The sequence below is a fragment of the Rhinolophus hipposideros genome (assembly GCF_964194185.1).
Source record: "Rhinolophus hipposideros genome assembly, chromosome: 19".
NCBI lineage: Eukaryota > Metazoa > Chordata > Mammalia > Chiroptera > Rhinolophidae > Rhinolophus > Rhinolophus hipposideros.
Genome location: NC_138065.1, coordinates 34,831,795 through 34,848,536, shown reverse-complemented (window position 1 = coordinate 34,848,536; position 16,742 = coordinate 34,831,795). Strand labels below are relative to the sequence as shown.

At 40.5% G+C, this 16,742-nt stretch overlaps 3 protein-coding genes across 9 annotated transcripts in view; 2 read left to right on the top strand and 1 right to left on the bottom strand.

The window, feature by feature from the left end:
- Positions 1-12,816, top strand: part of LOC308487515 (UPF0739 protein C1orf74 homolog) — a 50,404-nt gene extending 37,588 nt beyond the window's left edge. Inside the window, exons 2-3 of the transcript XR_013991713.1 lie at positions 12,382-12,450; positions 12,533-12,816. The gene's annotated coding sequence lies outside the window, so the exon portion shown is untranslated. The remainder of the gene's footprint in view (positions 1-12,381; positions 12,451-12,532) is intronic.
- The window catches only part of LAMB3 (laminin subunit beta 3), a 144,705-nt gene that overhangs the window by 37,529 nt on the left and 90,434 nt on the right, over positions 1-16,742 (top strand). For both annotated transcript variants that reach the window (XM_081025839.1, XM_081025836.1), the window contains exon 2: positions 12,382-12,450. The gene's annotated coding sequence lies outside the window, so the exon portion shown is untranslated. The remainder of the gene's footprint in view (positions 1-12,381; positions 12,451-16,742) is intronic.
- Positions 152-16,742, bottom strand: part of HSD11B1 (hydroxysteroid 11-beta dehydrogenase 1) — a 44,909-nt gene continuing 28,318 nt past the window's right edge. For 5 of the 6 annotated variants that reach the window (XM_081025852.1, XM_081025853.1, XM_081025856.1 and 2 more), the window contains 2 exons: positions 5,513-5,656; positions 152-4,003 (listed from right to left, as the gene is read on the bottom strand). In XM_081025852.1, the coding sequence (XP_080881978.1) occupies positions 3,786-4,003; positions 5,513-5,656 (362 nt within the window). In that variant the 3' untranslated portion in view covers positions 152-3,785. The remainder of the gene's footprint in view (positions 4,004-5,512; positions 5,657-16,742) is intronic. The other variant, XM_081025857.1, reaches the window with a different exon arrangement.

Genomic DNA, 16,742 nt, shown 5'->3' with positions numbered 1-16,742 from the left:
GCCTGAGCCACCCGGCTGGCCCCATCTAACATAACTTTAGAACCATGGTCTCCAAAGGGGATATGTCAGAGGAACTACTGGGATGTGGGGAGAAAATATTAGAATTTCTATTTATTTTTTTTATCTTTTTAAGATTTGTATTTTTGCATACGTTTTATGTTAGTAAATATTACATGCATATATAAATAATAACTATGTATCTATTAGAAATACATAATCATTTTTTAGTGATGAAGTACATGATCAAAAGTTTCGGAGACCATGCTCTGGAGAATCGTTGATGCTTTGTGTCTGATATACTGCTGGCCCAGAGCATCCAGCGGAAGAGAAAGGCCCAGCCTGTGTGCACAAAGTGGTGAGGTCGGACTTAACTGTTCTTGACGGGGAGTTCTCCAGGAACAGCAGTTGGGATGACTGTTCCCTGTGCCAATTTGAGTCACCGCCTCTGAGGTCACCTCAGAGCTCCTTGCTACCTGATATCTAGGGCCATTCATTGCATTCTTTACCGAGGAGAGGGAATCATAGTTTCTTAAAGGGAAATTTCAAGAGGTGAGAGGCCTACGACATTCTTCAGTATCATGGCGGTTGTGACCAGTTAGGACATTGCAGATGGTCAGTGGGAGTGGATGTCGCCACCAGGTTAGGAGCCTGACATCTTAGAAAATGTGTCCTTCTGCTCTGACTGTGTATGTCCTTCTGTCATGATTTAGGTTCGTGACAAATACTTCCGGTTGTCTAACAGAACCCCGGTTTTTTGGCTGGTTTGAATGTACTCCATTTCTCAACCTCTCTTGAAGGGAGGAGTGGTCACATGATGTGGGATGTGAGTTAGAAATACTGGATGGGGCTTCCCAGCTTGTTCTCTATCAGGGGTCAGATTCTTCTGACGTGCGTCTGTGCCCTTCCCGGTCCTGTTTTTCTTGGCTGAAACACAGCAACAAGGAGGAGGATGGATAGTTGAGTGGAAAGACAGAAGGAGCCTGGCTCCCTGAGGCCCTGGTCTGCCTCTCCCAGACATTTTGTGATGGGAAGAAAAGAAATCTCTACTTGATTCAGCCACTGTCAGTGGGTCATTCTGTTACCCCCAGGGGAATGCAGTACTAGCAAACATGAAGTTGAACTTTAGGACTTGCTGACACTTTGGTTAAGGCTGTTGACTACATGCAAGATGCTGACACCTTGAGAAGTGAAGTATCCCCGGTCTTTGGGAGACCTTATTCCCCCCTCTTTCCTTGGCAGTGGTAGAAATAAGCTGTCCTGTTACTTTCAAGTCCTTGGAGGAGAGAGGCATTGAGCTGGGCCTTTAAGAATAACTACTTCTGTCAGGAATGTGGAAAGTGGAAGTCAGGGTGGTGTGCTAGAGCCTGTTGTACAGGTCTGAGAGAGCTGATGGTGCATATCTCTTCTAATAAACATTTAGTGATGGCAATTGGTGGCTTGAAATTGGCCATGAGAGTATTTACATCATAGAAGTAGCAAATATTACAAATCAGCGCTTTTTTCTTTTTCTGGAGAGCCACTTGTTAAACATTTAGCAACACACCCTTTGAAAGATCAAAGGTTTAGTTAACTACGTGAATATGTTTCATAGCTTCTCTCACTTCCCCCATGCAGTCCAATAAGTGAAAAGTGAGCAGAATCAGGGAGAAGCTGATTTATAGTGAACACAGGCTAAAGCCTTAATATGTCTTTGAGCCTCAGAAAACCCCTAAAAGTTCAGGCTGAAGGCAAAATTAATTTCAATCTGACTTGGGCTGTAAATTTGTCATCTGATTATGCTCCTGTGTCGGCACTCATCTCCTTTCCACCCGCCCCCATCCTGATGACAGGGCCTCAGCTCTTGCAAACTTGGCTTCATGCCCCATTTATGTCACCCGCAGAAACCCCTGATTCCAGCCCTGACACAACAGTTTATCACTTGTATCCAGACACCTCATGATCTTCTCTGATTCGGTACCTATGTGCCAGGCACTCCTCTAGGTGCTGGAGTTACACTGGGCTAAGTAGATGAAAACCCTCCTCATGGAGCCCACCTCCTAGCACAGGGTTTGTGGCGGATGGTGTTTTCCAAGTGTGGCTACACTGTGTGTATTCCATCCCCCATGTTGTTCTTACAATGTGACTTGCCACTTGTCCAGCAAGAGATGGAGTCTGTTTTCCCTCTCCTTTGAAATGGGGGGTGGGTCTCCATAACTGCTTCAACCAACAGCATATGGTTGGTCGTAGAAAGCAATACACCTTCTGCCTGGCTCTTTCACTCAGGACATGTGCCTTTGGAACCCCAAGCCACATGTAGGAAGTCTAGCACCCTTGAGGCTGCTATTCTGAGAGACCATGTGGAGAAGCCACGGAAAAATAGAGATGCCCAAGGAGCCCTGAGCTATTCCAGACTTCAGCTATTCAAGTTTTTTCAGTTCAGGCACCAGATGCATGCATGATCGAGCCTTCAGATGATTCGAGATCCTGATCTTTGAGCCACCCTTGCTGTGCTGAGTGGAGCAGAATGTGCCATCCTCTCTGGGCCCTGCCCAGACTGCAAATCTGCAAGTGAAGTAAATGTTTTTTCTGAAGTACTGGGGGTTAGGACTTCAGCATATGGACTTCAAGGTCCTTGGTGTGCTGATTATATCCCTTAACTGAATGGCATAGCACCTGTCACGTGACACTTTCCAAACACTTCTTTCTATCTCTGGGTTTTCATAACAGTTCTCTTGTCTTGTCCCTATGATGGGCCTAGGGTTCAAAATAGCTGCAACTAGCCCTGAAATAATACATTACCTCTTTTGGCTGCCTTATAATCTTGCCCACACTTTTGTAAATAATCCCCCTTTTTTTTAAACTCTACTAAAATTATCCCATTTGCCATCTCTTACCTGTTGGGGACCTGACACATGTAGGGCTTTGTTGAATGGTTAATGTAGCTGACGTCTTGTTTCCTATTTGGTTGTAGTCAGGTGATGCCTAGCAAGTGTTTGATAAGTATTTGTTGAAAGAATGAATGCATGAATGAATGAATGAATGAATGACTCAGCGTGTGAGGATGTGAACTCGATCCCTTCTCTCCAAACTTCTAATAAACAGTTGAGCATTCATATGTAAAGTATGGAGGCTTGATGCACTCTGAGTGCGATAGACGAGCATAGGTTCTGTGGCTCAAGTTTCCAGGGACCCCCACGTCCGTGGCTTTGTCCTAGTGATTCATATCCAGGAGTGCTCCTTCCTGGAGGAGCAATATAAAATAATCGAAAAAGTATCTGAAATATACAAACTGGTGAGGACACTATGTCCATTAAATGAAGAGTAGGGCGAGTCCTTTAACTCACAAAATAAGAAATGAACATTGGAAATTTTTACTTGTATAGGTCATGGTTTTAAAGGAACCATACTTAATGTACTGAAGTTATATTGACCAGTTAAGAATTTATAGTTTATATGACCTTTATTATAATTAATACAATTGTACAATATTATTACAATTAATAATATTGTATTAAGCATTATAACATTATTATAGATGAGGTAAATTTGATATAACTACGTTGTAATTATACCTATGATTACTATCAATTTCACAACTGTAGGTTCATGACATTTATTATAATGACATGTCCGCTGTGCAAGTGTTAGAGGAGCTCCTTCAAATTGTTGAGATGTGAGGTGTGACTTGCAACTCTCTGGGGAGACTCATTTAACTCTCTGGGGAGATACCTTCATGGATGGAGCTTAGATAAATATCAGGCAGAACAGTCCCAAGCTCTTTTATCATGCCAGCCCTAAGAAAGTTCCTAATTTTTTATAAATTTGTCCATATTATAATTTCTTAGGGAGAGAAATTCTAGGATCTTTCTCACTGGAGTTTTCAGTAGGAGAGCAGTCCATACTGAATTGACATAATACACTTCCTCTTGACGCAGAGCTCCCCCTTTGATAATCTCCAGGGCACATTCTTCCTTTGGAGATGCTTCTGTGTCAAGTATCCCAGAAACTGCCTTTATGGCTGTGTCTGTTAAACGAAAAGAGAAGAGTGGGGTTATCCAAGACTAGTAGAGTCTACGTGATGGAAGGCCTGCTGACACCAACAACTAGCTAGTAGGGGCTGTTTGCCAGTGCTTGCTCTGCAGGACCCATGGGCCCCATTGGCAATACATGGAGAAGACTGGGTGTGCTTAAGGCCTGTTGGGCAAAGAGAGGCTTAGTGTTAATACAGGCCCTGTCTTCCTGGACAAAGACTTGTGGGGGCAGTTAGAGGTGATTAGTTGAAAGATTTGTCCCATGTTCCTCTCTTGAGTGTTCTGGTTGGGGTTGAGGGAATAACATGGGGGAGCAGAATAGACAGAAGTCATATGATAACCCAGTAGCTAATAAGAAGTGTGAGAGGGCAAAAACAGAGTGCTATATGCTAATGATCTATTGACTCGCAAGAGGAAGGAATGCACAAGAATCCATGCCTTTGTTCCCTTGTCAACACTAACCACTTTCAGTTAGAAGGAAACTATTGTTACCTTCTCTCTCCTTCCAAATTGTCATGTTCTTCTTACACAGTTTCTGTATCTCTCTCCACCCATTTCTTGTTTCTCTCCCTCTCTCTCCCTTTCTCCTCCCCCCCTCTGATTCTGTAACTATTACTCAATTTACTCAATTACTCTTTAAATAAAGTTTTCTTATCATACCTGCCACATGTTTTAGATAAACGTGCATTTGGACTTACAGAAGAGTTATAAAAATTATGCAGAGCATTCCCTTGTGTCCTTCACCCTGCTTCCCCTAATTGTAACATCGTACATAACCATTGTACAATTATCAAGAGCAGGCATGATCTAATTGGAATAATATTACTAACTAAACTACAGACCTTATTTTTCACTGATATCCTTTTTATGTTTCATGATCTCATTCAGGATTACACTTAGCACTAATTTCTTCCTATTTTCTCTCCAGTCTGTGACAGTTCTTTAGTCTTTCCCTGTCTGTCATGAACCTGACATTTTTGAAGAGTATTGATCAAATGCTTTGTACAGTTCCCCTCAATTTGAGTTTGCCCATTTTTCTCTTATAATTGGAATGAGGTTATGCATTTTTGGCAAGAATACTACAAAAATAATGCTGTGTCCTTCTCAGTGCATCAAAAAAAAAAGTGCATATGTTGATATGTCTTATTACTGGTGATGTTATTAAGAAAAACACACATTTGATAAGTATTGTACAGTAAAGCAATGGCCTTTGAGTGTCTATGAGGACGCATGATATTCAGAATAGAGTCGGGTGACGAGTGTGGTGTCACACAGCATATTTGGTGGTCAGAATGGAAAGAAGGGTCAAAGATTAGTCAGAGGCTCCACGAGTGACTTCCTTAAGTCATTTAAGGAAGAAGTGCTGCCTTAAATAAGGATGAGTGCTCTCACTCGTTTTTAGTACATTACACATGAATCAGGGAGCTCAGCACCTTCATTACCCACCATGGCAAGGCAGACAATCCATCTGCAAGCCATTTATTCCAATCTATTTTCCTTACCTGTGTTTATGAGTCCGAGGATACAGAGAGTAATCGACACATTGACTTTGGTCACTGAATATTCCATTCTGATGGAGGAGAAAAACCCATCCAGGGCAAATTTGCTTGCAGCATAGGGAGCAACAAGTGGACTAGCTATTTTCCCTAAATGATAAAGAAATGGGTTAACATGGTGACCCATTTCAACTCTGACAGAGCTGATCTTTGCTTTATCTGTAGCAGGATTTGTAACGCCTGTGGAGTCCTTTTACCTTGGAGTCATACTTTCTCTCTGTCCCCTATAGAGATTATCATGCTGTGTTGAATTTCTGAAAGAAAAATATTATTAAGGTATCAAAGAAGTTTCCATTGAAGAGACTGGGGGGGGGTGGAGTATGGTGTGGGCTGCAGGAAAGCCGTCATTGAAGAGGCATTGATTATATTTTAGTAAGGGTGGTAAGTAAAGGGACTAAAAAAGTGCCATGTAATCCCATAGCTGATAATTCTTCCACCTCTGATCCAAGAGAGCTGGAGATCCAAGGGTTTGGCAAGAGCTCTCTTCCAACATAGTGAACTATCACTTATTTACTTTCTATATAAGAGGAATACAAAATCCTGTCTTTGCTTTTCTCCCCAAAACTACTTTTCTTACGTCCATCATCCTGGTTAATTCTCACTCCAGTTTTAGGGAGGACATGTGGACATATGCCTGATAGGATACCCTGTTCTTTATATTCTTTTCAAGAGGAGGGAGTAGAAGTAGCCTGAGACCTTAGACTCTTTGCTGAGCATTGTTATAACAGCTCCTTTAAAATCCTTGTCTGCTAATTGTAAAATATGGGCCATTTTAGGATTGATCTCCCTTGGTTGCCTTTCTTCCTGAGTATCAGTCACATTTCCTATTCTTCTATGTGTAGTAATTTTGCATTGTATTCTTTATATTGTGAATAATACATTGTAGAGTCTCTGGATTCTGTCATATTCCTCCAAAGAGTATTAATTTTTATTTTTTTAGATGGGCAGTTAACTTGGCTGAAACCCTATATCTCTTGCAGTAGGTACCAGCTAAAATCTCTGTTTAATTAGTTAATCTTAACTAGGCTTCTTGGTATCTGTGCTGCCCATGAGAAGCCCATGGTACAAAGAGAGATTTGGAAAAAACTTATATATATAGTATTTGATGCTCCTTCACTGTGACTCTTTCCTTTGCAAGATATCTCCTTTCATTTTCTGGCTGCTACAGAAACCCCAAACTCTTCCTTCTTCAAGATAGTGAGATGGCAGGTTTCTGTCCCAGATATGGCACTAATTAGGGCTTGCCTTTAAAGCATAAACCATAAAATTGGGAAACTTACCTAGTGTCATTTTCCTCTTTCAAGTCTCAACAACTCTACAGTTTCTTTCTGCTTTTGCTTTTTCTCTCCAGTGCTTTCAATGGTTGTTTTCTATATTTTTTCCAAAGCTTGTTATCTGGGGGAGGTTGTTCTGTTAGGTACTCTGCCATTATTGGAATTGGAGCCTCTTTAAGTTTTTTAATATAATGAAGTTGCATGCCAAATCAATGAAAAAATGATGGTTTGCTTATTCAGTAAAGATACTGGAAAGGTTAGTTAAGTAATGGGAAAAAATTGTTAGTGTCTTATTTTATACCATATATATATATAAATTCTAGATGAAAAATGGCAGAAGATGTTGTTTACCCAATATTCATTTCCCCTTCTTTAATAATAGAACATGTTTTGGTTCAGGACAGCAATGTGTTCTGATAAAAATATTTACTTCCTCAAGAGTCCTTTGCTCTTTTGGCTAGTCGTGTGATCTAGTTCTGTTAATGAGATATCTAACAGAAGGGGTCTTCAGGAAAGATATTGATTTCCTCTTCATAAAATAGATGGATTCAGGTAGCATACAGCTTTTACATTTTATTCTTCCCCTTTCTTCCTAAGTGGACTTCAGATGTGATGCCTAAAATTGCATCAGTCATTTGTGAACTTGAGGAAAAGCTACACATTAAGTATTATAGAACAGAAATATGGAATAAACTTGGATTCTTTAATATATACTTGTAATAAGTCCACTAAACCAGTTCTGAACTTCTGATTACTTGAGAAAAAGAAACCCATATTTAATGTTAAGAGATTTTAAGTGAAGTTTTTGTTACATGTGCAACAGAATGCTTCTGGCTGATAAAAAATAATTCCATCAGAGAAAGAGGATAGTATAGGCAAATATTTATCAGGTCTTTAGTTATGAAAGATCATTCTAATAGAAAAGTAAAAAAAATATGTAAAGACAAAGAATATTTGATTATATAAAATTTGTATATGTCAAAACAGTAACCATAATCATATCACTGCAAAGGTAAAGGGTAAATGATAAACTAGAAAAACATTTGCAACATATTAGAAAGACAAAAGCTTAATATCCTCAATCTTTAATGTATAAAGAATTCTTAAAAAATACAAACAAATCTCTAGGGAACCACTCCGCATCCATCCTCAATCATGAATTTTGGCTTGGGATGACTCTACATTCATGTTCCAGGAATAGCTGGACACAGAATGTCCAACCAGAGTATCTGATACCACTGGGGTACTGACTAGTGTAGGGTTGGGACCAAAGACCCAAGCAGGGAATTTCCAGTCAAGATGGTGGAGTAGGTAAATACTGTTCTTGCCTCCTCTCACAATCACATCAGAATTACAACTAAACTACAGAAACACCATCATTGAGAATCAGCTGAAGTCCAGTGGAACTGAAGCCCTACAACTAAAGACATACAGAAGAAGCCATCTTGAAACTGGTAAGAGAAGCAGAGATATGGAATGGTCTGGTCCCACACTCGTGTGTGATCATTAAAAATTGGGAGAGATATCTCATCTGCCGAGGTCCCTCCCAAGGAGTCCCAGCCCCACACCAGGCTCCCCAGCCAAGGGTTTCAGTGCTGGGGAGAGAAGCCCCAATAACTTCTGGCTGTGAAAACAAGTGGAGATTATGGCTGAGTGAGACGAGGGTGGGTGGAGTCCCAATCATTCCTCTTAAAGGGCTCGTGCATGGACTTATTTGCTGATGGACTCACTTGTTCTGAGCTCCAGCAGTAGGGCAGCAGCTCAAAAGGTGCCAGGGACATACTGGTAGAAACTGAGTTGTCTAGCTCAGGGCGAGGGCTGGAGGGGCAGTTCTCTCTCTGACAAAGGAGCTGGCAGAAGCCATTGTTTTTTTATTGAGCCATCCCCTTCCTGGTGTGTAGGCACAGGTGGCTGCTATGTTTGAGTCTCTACTAACCTGGCTAGCACTGTTCGTTCGTTCCACCCTAGTGATTCCCTGAGACCCTGCCTCACCCGACTTTTGGGCACACCCAAACCACTTCCATTGGTGTTTCCCTATAAATGGTCTGTCTTGGCTCATGATGCAGACTTTCCTAAAATTTCTCAAGGTTCACAAAATCCAAACAAGCAGCATCTGGCTTCAACGTGTCCTGTACCTCTTTCTGAGCAGTCCTAAGCCTGGCACTAGCCGCAGCTGGCCTCAGTTCATGGTTTGGCCTCTCAAGGCAGCTCCAAGCACAACACAGGTGGTGGATATCTGCAGATTGCTTTGTGTCTCATGCCAGGTGGCCCCAGGCAGAGCTGAAGCTGAACTTGGCCTGTGGTGGGGCTCCTCCCAGGAGGTCCTGGAGCTGGCATGCCCAGTGTCCAGCTTTGGACCAAGACAGAGCTGCCACCAAGGATGACACATCCAAAGGGAAGACTGTGCAGGCACCAGAGCCCTGCTAAAGTGGATTCTGCTCTGTAGAATTAGCCCCTGCACAATAGCTCCTTCACTGTAGTCATGGCCAATCCTTACAACCAGTCAGCCCAAGGATAAATCCCTCCCATTGACATGCAAACAGCAATCATGGTTCAACTACAACAGGAGGGCACACACAACACACACAAGGGTCACACCTGGAACACCCAGCTCAGGTGACAAGAGAGACTGAGCCACTGGTCCCCACAGGACACCTACTACATAAGGCCACTGTACTAAGACCAGGAGGCACAGCAGCCCTACTTAAAACATAGAAACAACACAGGGAGACAACCAAAATGGGGGGACAAAGAAACATGTCCCAAATGAAAAAACAGGACAATGCTCCAGAAAAAAAACTAAATGAAATGGAAGCAAGCAATATATCAGATGCAGAGTTCAAAACACTGGATATAAGGATGCTCAATGATTTCAGGGAGAACTTCAACAAAGAAATAGGAAACATAAAAATGGAGATAGAAAACATAAAAAAGTCAGAAATAAAGAATACAATAACCGAAATGAAGAATACATTAGAGAGAATCAAAAGTAGATTAGATGAAGCAGAGGATTGACTCAGTGATTTAACAGATAAGGTAGCAGGAAACACCCAATCAGAAGAACAAACAGAAAAAAGAATCCAAAAAAATGAAGATCATTTAAAGGGCCTCTGGACAACATCAAGCATACCAGCATTCACATCACAGGGGTACCAGAAGGAGAAGACAGAGAGCAAGGAATTGAAAACCTATTTGAAGAAATAATGACAGAAAACTTCCCTAACCTGCTGAAGGAAATAGATATACAAGCTTCAGTAAGCATATAGTTCCAAACAAGATGAACCCAAAGAGGCCCACACCAAGACACATCATATTTAAAATACCAAAGGTTAAAGACAAAGAGAGAATCTTAAAAGCAGCAAGAGAAAAGCAGTTAATTACCTACAAGGGAGCTCCCATAAGACTATCTGCTGATTTCTGAACAGAAAGTTTGCTGATCAGAAGGGATTGGCACAAAGTATACAAAGTGGTAAAAAGTAAGGACCTACAACCAAGATTACTCTACCCAACAAAGCTATCATTTAGAATCGAAGGACAGATAAAGAACTTTCAAGACAAGAAAAGCTAAAGGAGTTCATCACTGTCAAACCAGTATTACAAGGAATCTTAAAGGGACTTCTTTCAGATGAAAAAAAAGATAAAATATATGAATAATAAAAGGGCAATAATTACATACCTATCAACAATTACTTTCAGTGTAAATGGATTAAATGCTCCAATCAAAAAATAGGGTGGCTGAATGAATAAGAAAACAAGACCCTTACATATGCTGCCTACAAGAGACTCACTTTGAAAGACACACACAGATTGAAAGTAAAGGGATGGAAAAGAGATGTTTCCTGAAAATGGAAACAAATAAACAAAACAAATCTGGGGTAGCAATACTTATACCAGACAGACTTTAAAACAAAGGCTATTACAAGAGACAAAGAAGGACCCAGTAATCCCACTTCTGGGAATTTATCTGAAGAAACCCAAAATGCTGCATTGAGGGGACTTGTGCATCCATATGTTCATTGCAGCATTGTTTACAATAGCCACAATGTGGAGGCAGCCTTGGTGTCTCTCGATGGGTAAATGGATAATGAGGAGGTGGTACATCTATACAATGGAATACTGCTCAGCTATGGAAGGGAATGGGTTCTTGCCGTCTGGGGTGGCATGGATTGACCTGCAGAGTATTGTGCTGAGTGGAGTATGTCAGACAGAGAAAGACAGATGCAATGTGATTTCACTTATATGTGGACTCTAAAGAACAATATAAACAAACAAACAAAACAGAAACAAACTCATAGATACAGAAAACATTTTGATAATTGCAAAATGAGTGGGGGGAGGTTAGGGGATGGATGAAAAAGGGGAAGGGATTAAGAAGTACAGATTTATTGTTACACAAGTCATGAGATTGTAGGTATAGCATTAGGAATATGGTCAGTAATAGCTATGTGTGCTGTCAGATGGGTACTAGATTTATTGGCTGATAAATTGGGGGGTTTGGGGAACAGGGTGAAAAAGGTGAAGGGATTAAGAAGTACTAATTTGTAGTTACAAAGTAGTCATGGGGATGTAAAGTAAAGCGTAGGGAATATAGTCAGTAATATGGTTTTAACTATGTATAGTGCCAGGTGGGTTCTAGACTAGTCAGGGAGATCACTTAAATTATATAAATGTCTAACCACTATTCTGTATACCTGAAATTAATATAAGAATCATATTGAATGGCAATTGTAATTGACAAATTAAAAAAGTGGGGAAAATGGTGACGGGGAATAGGAGTTTCAAATTTTTACATATAAAACAAATAAGTCATGGGGATGTAATATACAGTATAGGGAATGCAGTCAATAATGTGATAGGGTGGTATGGTGTCAGATGGTTGCTGGACTTATGGTGATCACTTCTTTAGGTATATAAATGTTTAATAATTATGGTGTACCCCTGAAACTAATATAATACTGTGTGTTAGCTATATTTTAATAAAAATCTTAAAATAATACCCAAGCAAGGCTGTGGGACACATTGTTGGTTGCCTAGAAGACTTTAGTTTCCTTTTCTTCCCTATATCAGAACCCCAATTGACTTCATATTTCCACCTGTTGCAAAGGTTAGTATTGTCTTAATATATTGTCTGTCCTTCTTCTTTAATAACAGAATCCCTGAAGTGTGGCTGGGCTTACAGTTATCTGGAATAAGGTCCACATTTTTCAGCTTCTTTGAGCCAGAATGTGCCAAGTGACTAAGTGCTGTCCCGTGGATTGTAAACAGAAGTGTATCACGTGATTCCTAGGATATGTCCTTAAAGGAAGAAGTCAGTCTCTCTCTTCCCACTCCTTCCTCCTTCTTGGTGCCTAAAGGTGGATAGGATGGCTGTGGCTCCAGAACTATCTTGGATCATGAAGTAGAAGCTCTTTTTTGAGAATGGCAGAGCATTGAGAGAAAAGGAGGGAATCTGTGTGACCATGGAGCTGCCATCCTAGCCCTAAACTGCCTACCTCCACACTTGATTTACCTTATAACTTATTTAATCTACTTTTATTTTAGGTTTTCTGCAGCAGAGAGCTGAACCTAATCCATATTGATCCTTACTTTTATGCAGCCCATGTGCCAAAGGTAAGCTGATACCCGCTCTAACTGTAGGGGTGGGCCTGTATAATTTATTTAATCCCATCTTCCTTGCCCATAATTGATACAGGAATGGGCACGTGACCCATTTGGGACCAATGTGATCAAGAAGAATTTTGTTGACATGTCCAGGAAAGTACTTCGTTCTTCTGGGAGAGTTTCTTGAAGTAGCAATCCTGTTTCTCTTCTGCTGGGCATTTTTGAGAATGGATATGGGGGCTGGAATTGCTGAAGTTATCTCACTGTCAGCTGAGAATGAAGCCACATATGGAAGAGAGCAGAGCCAAGAGAATCACAGCGACACTGAGCTTGAGCCAAATCAACTATGAAGCCCACCCTACATCTGGACTTCCAGTTATGTCAATAATTTTACTTATTGTTAAAGTCAAAAATAGATCCAAATTATTTATAAGAATAGCATAGTGGTTAAAAGTTTGAGATCTAGAGTCAGATGACCTGGGTGTGAATCCCAAGCATACCATTTCTTAGCTGTAACATGTGGATAGTAATACTACTATGCTGAAGTAATTCATGTAATATACTTAGCACAATCTCTGGCACATAGAAAGCATTTAGTAGTTCTATTATTAATAGTATTAGTATTTCAGATTGGTGAGGAAAGTATGAACTATTGAAAAAATCATGTTGAAACAAATAGCTAGCCACTTGGAGAAAAGAGAAACACCAGTCTAATGAATAAATTCTAATTATATTAGAGAGTATATGTGGAAAGTAAAATAATAAAATATGGAAGAATATATAATGTCTAGGTAAGAGATACTCTTTAAAGCATAAAATCAAGGGCATACACTATGAAAGGAGATATAAGTTTGACTATATAAGATTTGCAAAGCTTCCGTGTACTAGAAGTGCTCACCATTGACTTCCTACACACATCCCTTCAAAAAGGTTTGCCTTCCCAGCCATAGAGAGTAGGCCAGTGATAGCAAATATGCACAATGGCTTGAACACAGATCATGTTGTCTCTCCCAAGAAATTGAAATAAGTGACATAAGGATTCTAATAAACTGCTGTTGAATTTTGAACTAAAGGTCATATAAAGTTGGGGCTGGGGTCGCCATTTCCAGCATGGAAAATGATACCTAAACCGAAACAGTGGCCACATGGAACAGACAAACAAAATGATCATAAAAGTTGGAGCTCAATTGTAGCTAACATTTATTTAGTTCTTATGTGCTAGTCTAAAGTCTAAAGACTAAATAATTGCCTAAAGTTGCATGGTTAATGAGTAGGAAATCAAATTTCACTTCAGTGGCCCACACTCTCAAGCATTAGGTGGAATATCCTCTGTAGAAGCCACTGTTCTTTATTTATTCTTTTATTTTATTAAATTAAATTTTTAAATTAAATTTATTGGGGTGACATTGGTTAATAAAATTATATAGATTTCAAGTGTATAATTCTATAATACATCATCTATCTATTGCATTGCGTGTTTACCACCCACAGTGAAATCTCCTTCCGTCACCATATATTTGACCCTCTTTATCCTCTTCTACCTTCCCACCTTTATTCTTACCCTCTGGTAACCACTAAACTGTTGTCTTTGTCTATGAGTTTTTGTTTGTTTGTCTTGCTCATTTGTTGCTTTCAGTTTTATATCCCACATGTGAGTGAAATCATATGGTTCTCGACTTTTTCTATTTGACTAATTTCTCTTAGCATGATAATCTCAAGATCCATCCATGTTGTCGCAAATGGCAGTATTTCATCTTTTCTTATGGCTGAGTAATATTCCATTGTGTATATATACCACATTTTCTTTATCCAATCATCTATTGAAGGGCACTTCAGTTGTTTCCATTTCTTGGCCACCATGAATAATGCTGCAATGAACATAGGGGTACATATATCTTTACGGATAAATGTTTTCAGATATTTTGGGAATGCAAGCCATTGTTCTTTATATGAGTGTTTTTCAGGAGCCATGTGTCAAAGCCAGCCATTTCTGACTTGGTGAAAATTCTCTCTGCTTGAAAATTAAACCTAAAATTGGCAAAATTTATAAATAGTAGTATTGTTTTCACTTCTAATCCGACAGAGGGGATACCCAAAATTGTTAGTGTTAGTCACTCCTAGTTCTTTTATATTAGTTTTCCAGTACTGCCATGACAAATTACCATAAATTTAGTGGGTTGAGACAATAGAAATTTATTTTCTCATCATTCTGGAGGCTAGAAGTCCAAAGTAAGGTATGAGCAGGGCCACCTTCCCTCTAAAGACTCCAGTGGAGAATCCTTCCTTGTCTCTTCAAGCTTCTAATGTCTCTGTCAATCTTTGGCATTCATTGGTTTATAGATGTATCATTTCAATATCTACCTTCATCTTCACGTTGCTTTCTCCTCCAATTTTGTGTGTGTGTCTTACTTTTCTTATTAGGACACTGTCATCGGATTTAGGCCCATCCAGATAATCCGGGGTGATCTCATCTTGAGATCCGTAACTTAATTACATGTGCAAAGACCCTTTTCCATAGAAGGTCACATTCACTGGTTCTAGGTGGATGTAGCTTTTGGAGGGCCACTATTCAGCCCACTACACCCTTCTAGACGATGATAACAGCATTGACTGTGGCATTTTATAATGTATTTGCCCAGGTAGCAACAGAGATGCAGAAGCAAGAGACCATGTGAATCCACCGTCTGAATTTCTCTAGCAGTGATTTTTGTGCCACAAATACTTTTCCTGCTCTAGTTTCAGCTGCGGTTCAAAGGTTAACATAGTAATTGTTCATATTCTGAAGGGAAGCTCCAGACTAGTCACTTTATATAGGATGTGGTAACACACACACACACACACACGCACACACACATACACACACTCACAAAACCCCAAAGCAGAAATGAGTTTGCAACATGTAGACCCTGAATCATCCCAAGGGACTGAAAAGGCTTAGGTGAAGAGGCCAGAGAGGACAGGAGTTAGGGAGACGAAATGAGCAGTGTCTCAGGGGTGGGGGCTTCTGCTCACATCCGTCCTTGTGAGAGGAGCTTCAGGGATACCTTGTGGAGAGTTTGTCCCCAGGATTTGAGGTCCACCAAGGACTGGGGTCTGACCCAACCTAAGAGTCTCTGGTTATCGGCAAGATCATTGCAGAGCTACTGCAAAATGTGTTGAACTCTCCCTGTGGGAGGCTTGAAATCCAGCCCACACTTTGCTCACCACCCTATGGGCCTTGTTCCAGGGCTCATCCCTTTGCTCCTGGAGTCACTTCTAATCCTGCCCCAAAGAACATCCCAAAGTGGTGGGTGTATTCGCCTGTATTCCCACTGGATTTCCAGAATCTGAGGGAAATAACATCAGCAACTGCTACCCAAATCACAGGAAGTATGACTAATATTTCAGCAGGGCCTTCTAAAGAACCCACAAAAGCACCCAATGCAAGAGTCAGATATGGTTATCCTCCCAGTCCAGAGAGCATTGGCTTCGAACATCCGCCATGGCCAGAGGAGTCCAATGCTATAAAAACTGGGTGCCAGCCAAGTAAGACCTTTCCTAGCCCTACAGTCTCTTTGTCCCTTCATTCTCCTCTTTCTTTTATACAAGAGAGGCTGGAGGAAGCCTGGTGAGTGAGGAGGAGATGGAGAACAGGAAGAAAGGCCAAACTCATCTCTTTTCCTACCCCAGGTTTTCTACAACAGCAGGTTGGAGTTTGATGAGGGCGGAAACTTTAGTTAAATTCTATACGACTGGATATTTAAATTACTGAAGTGAGACCTCTCTTGGAAGCAGCCAGAGGGTCTCTTATTATCGTAGAGTGTTGCCATCTGCCCTAGATCACATCCAGGTTCGGAGAAGAGCTCACACATAGAATAGGTCTGAAGGAAAGAGTCAGGTTGTTTTCTGATTGCAGCCTGCAAGATCCATTTGCTCAACTACCACTTAAAAAATATGCCAAAGTATGAGCTTAATTAAATGAAATTAATAAGTTAATAAATGTACCGTTCTAATATACATGAAGCAGGCATGAAACTGAGAGGATTAGAAGCCTGCGTGCTTTGACCAAGGTTAAGTTTTGGTTTAAATGGGGAGAATGAAGCTAGTATTACAGAAGAATAGATATATGGCAGTTAGATTGCTTTTCTGGGAGGTTTTAGATACAAAGACACAGAGCTATGGTGACCATATTCTCTGAACTTAAATATGGGACATAGAGCCTGACAAGTCAGAGTGCAGACTTGGTGATAACTGGGACAGACTGTTTGCAATTAGCTCTGTCCCAGAAACGCTGGGATTTAGCCGCTGTAGAAACAGCAGGG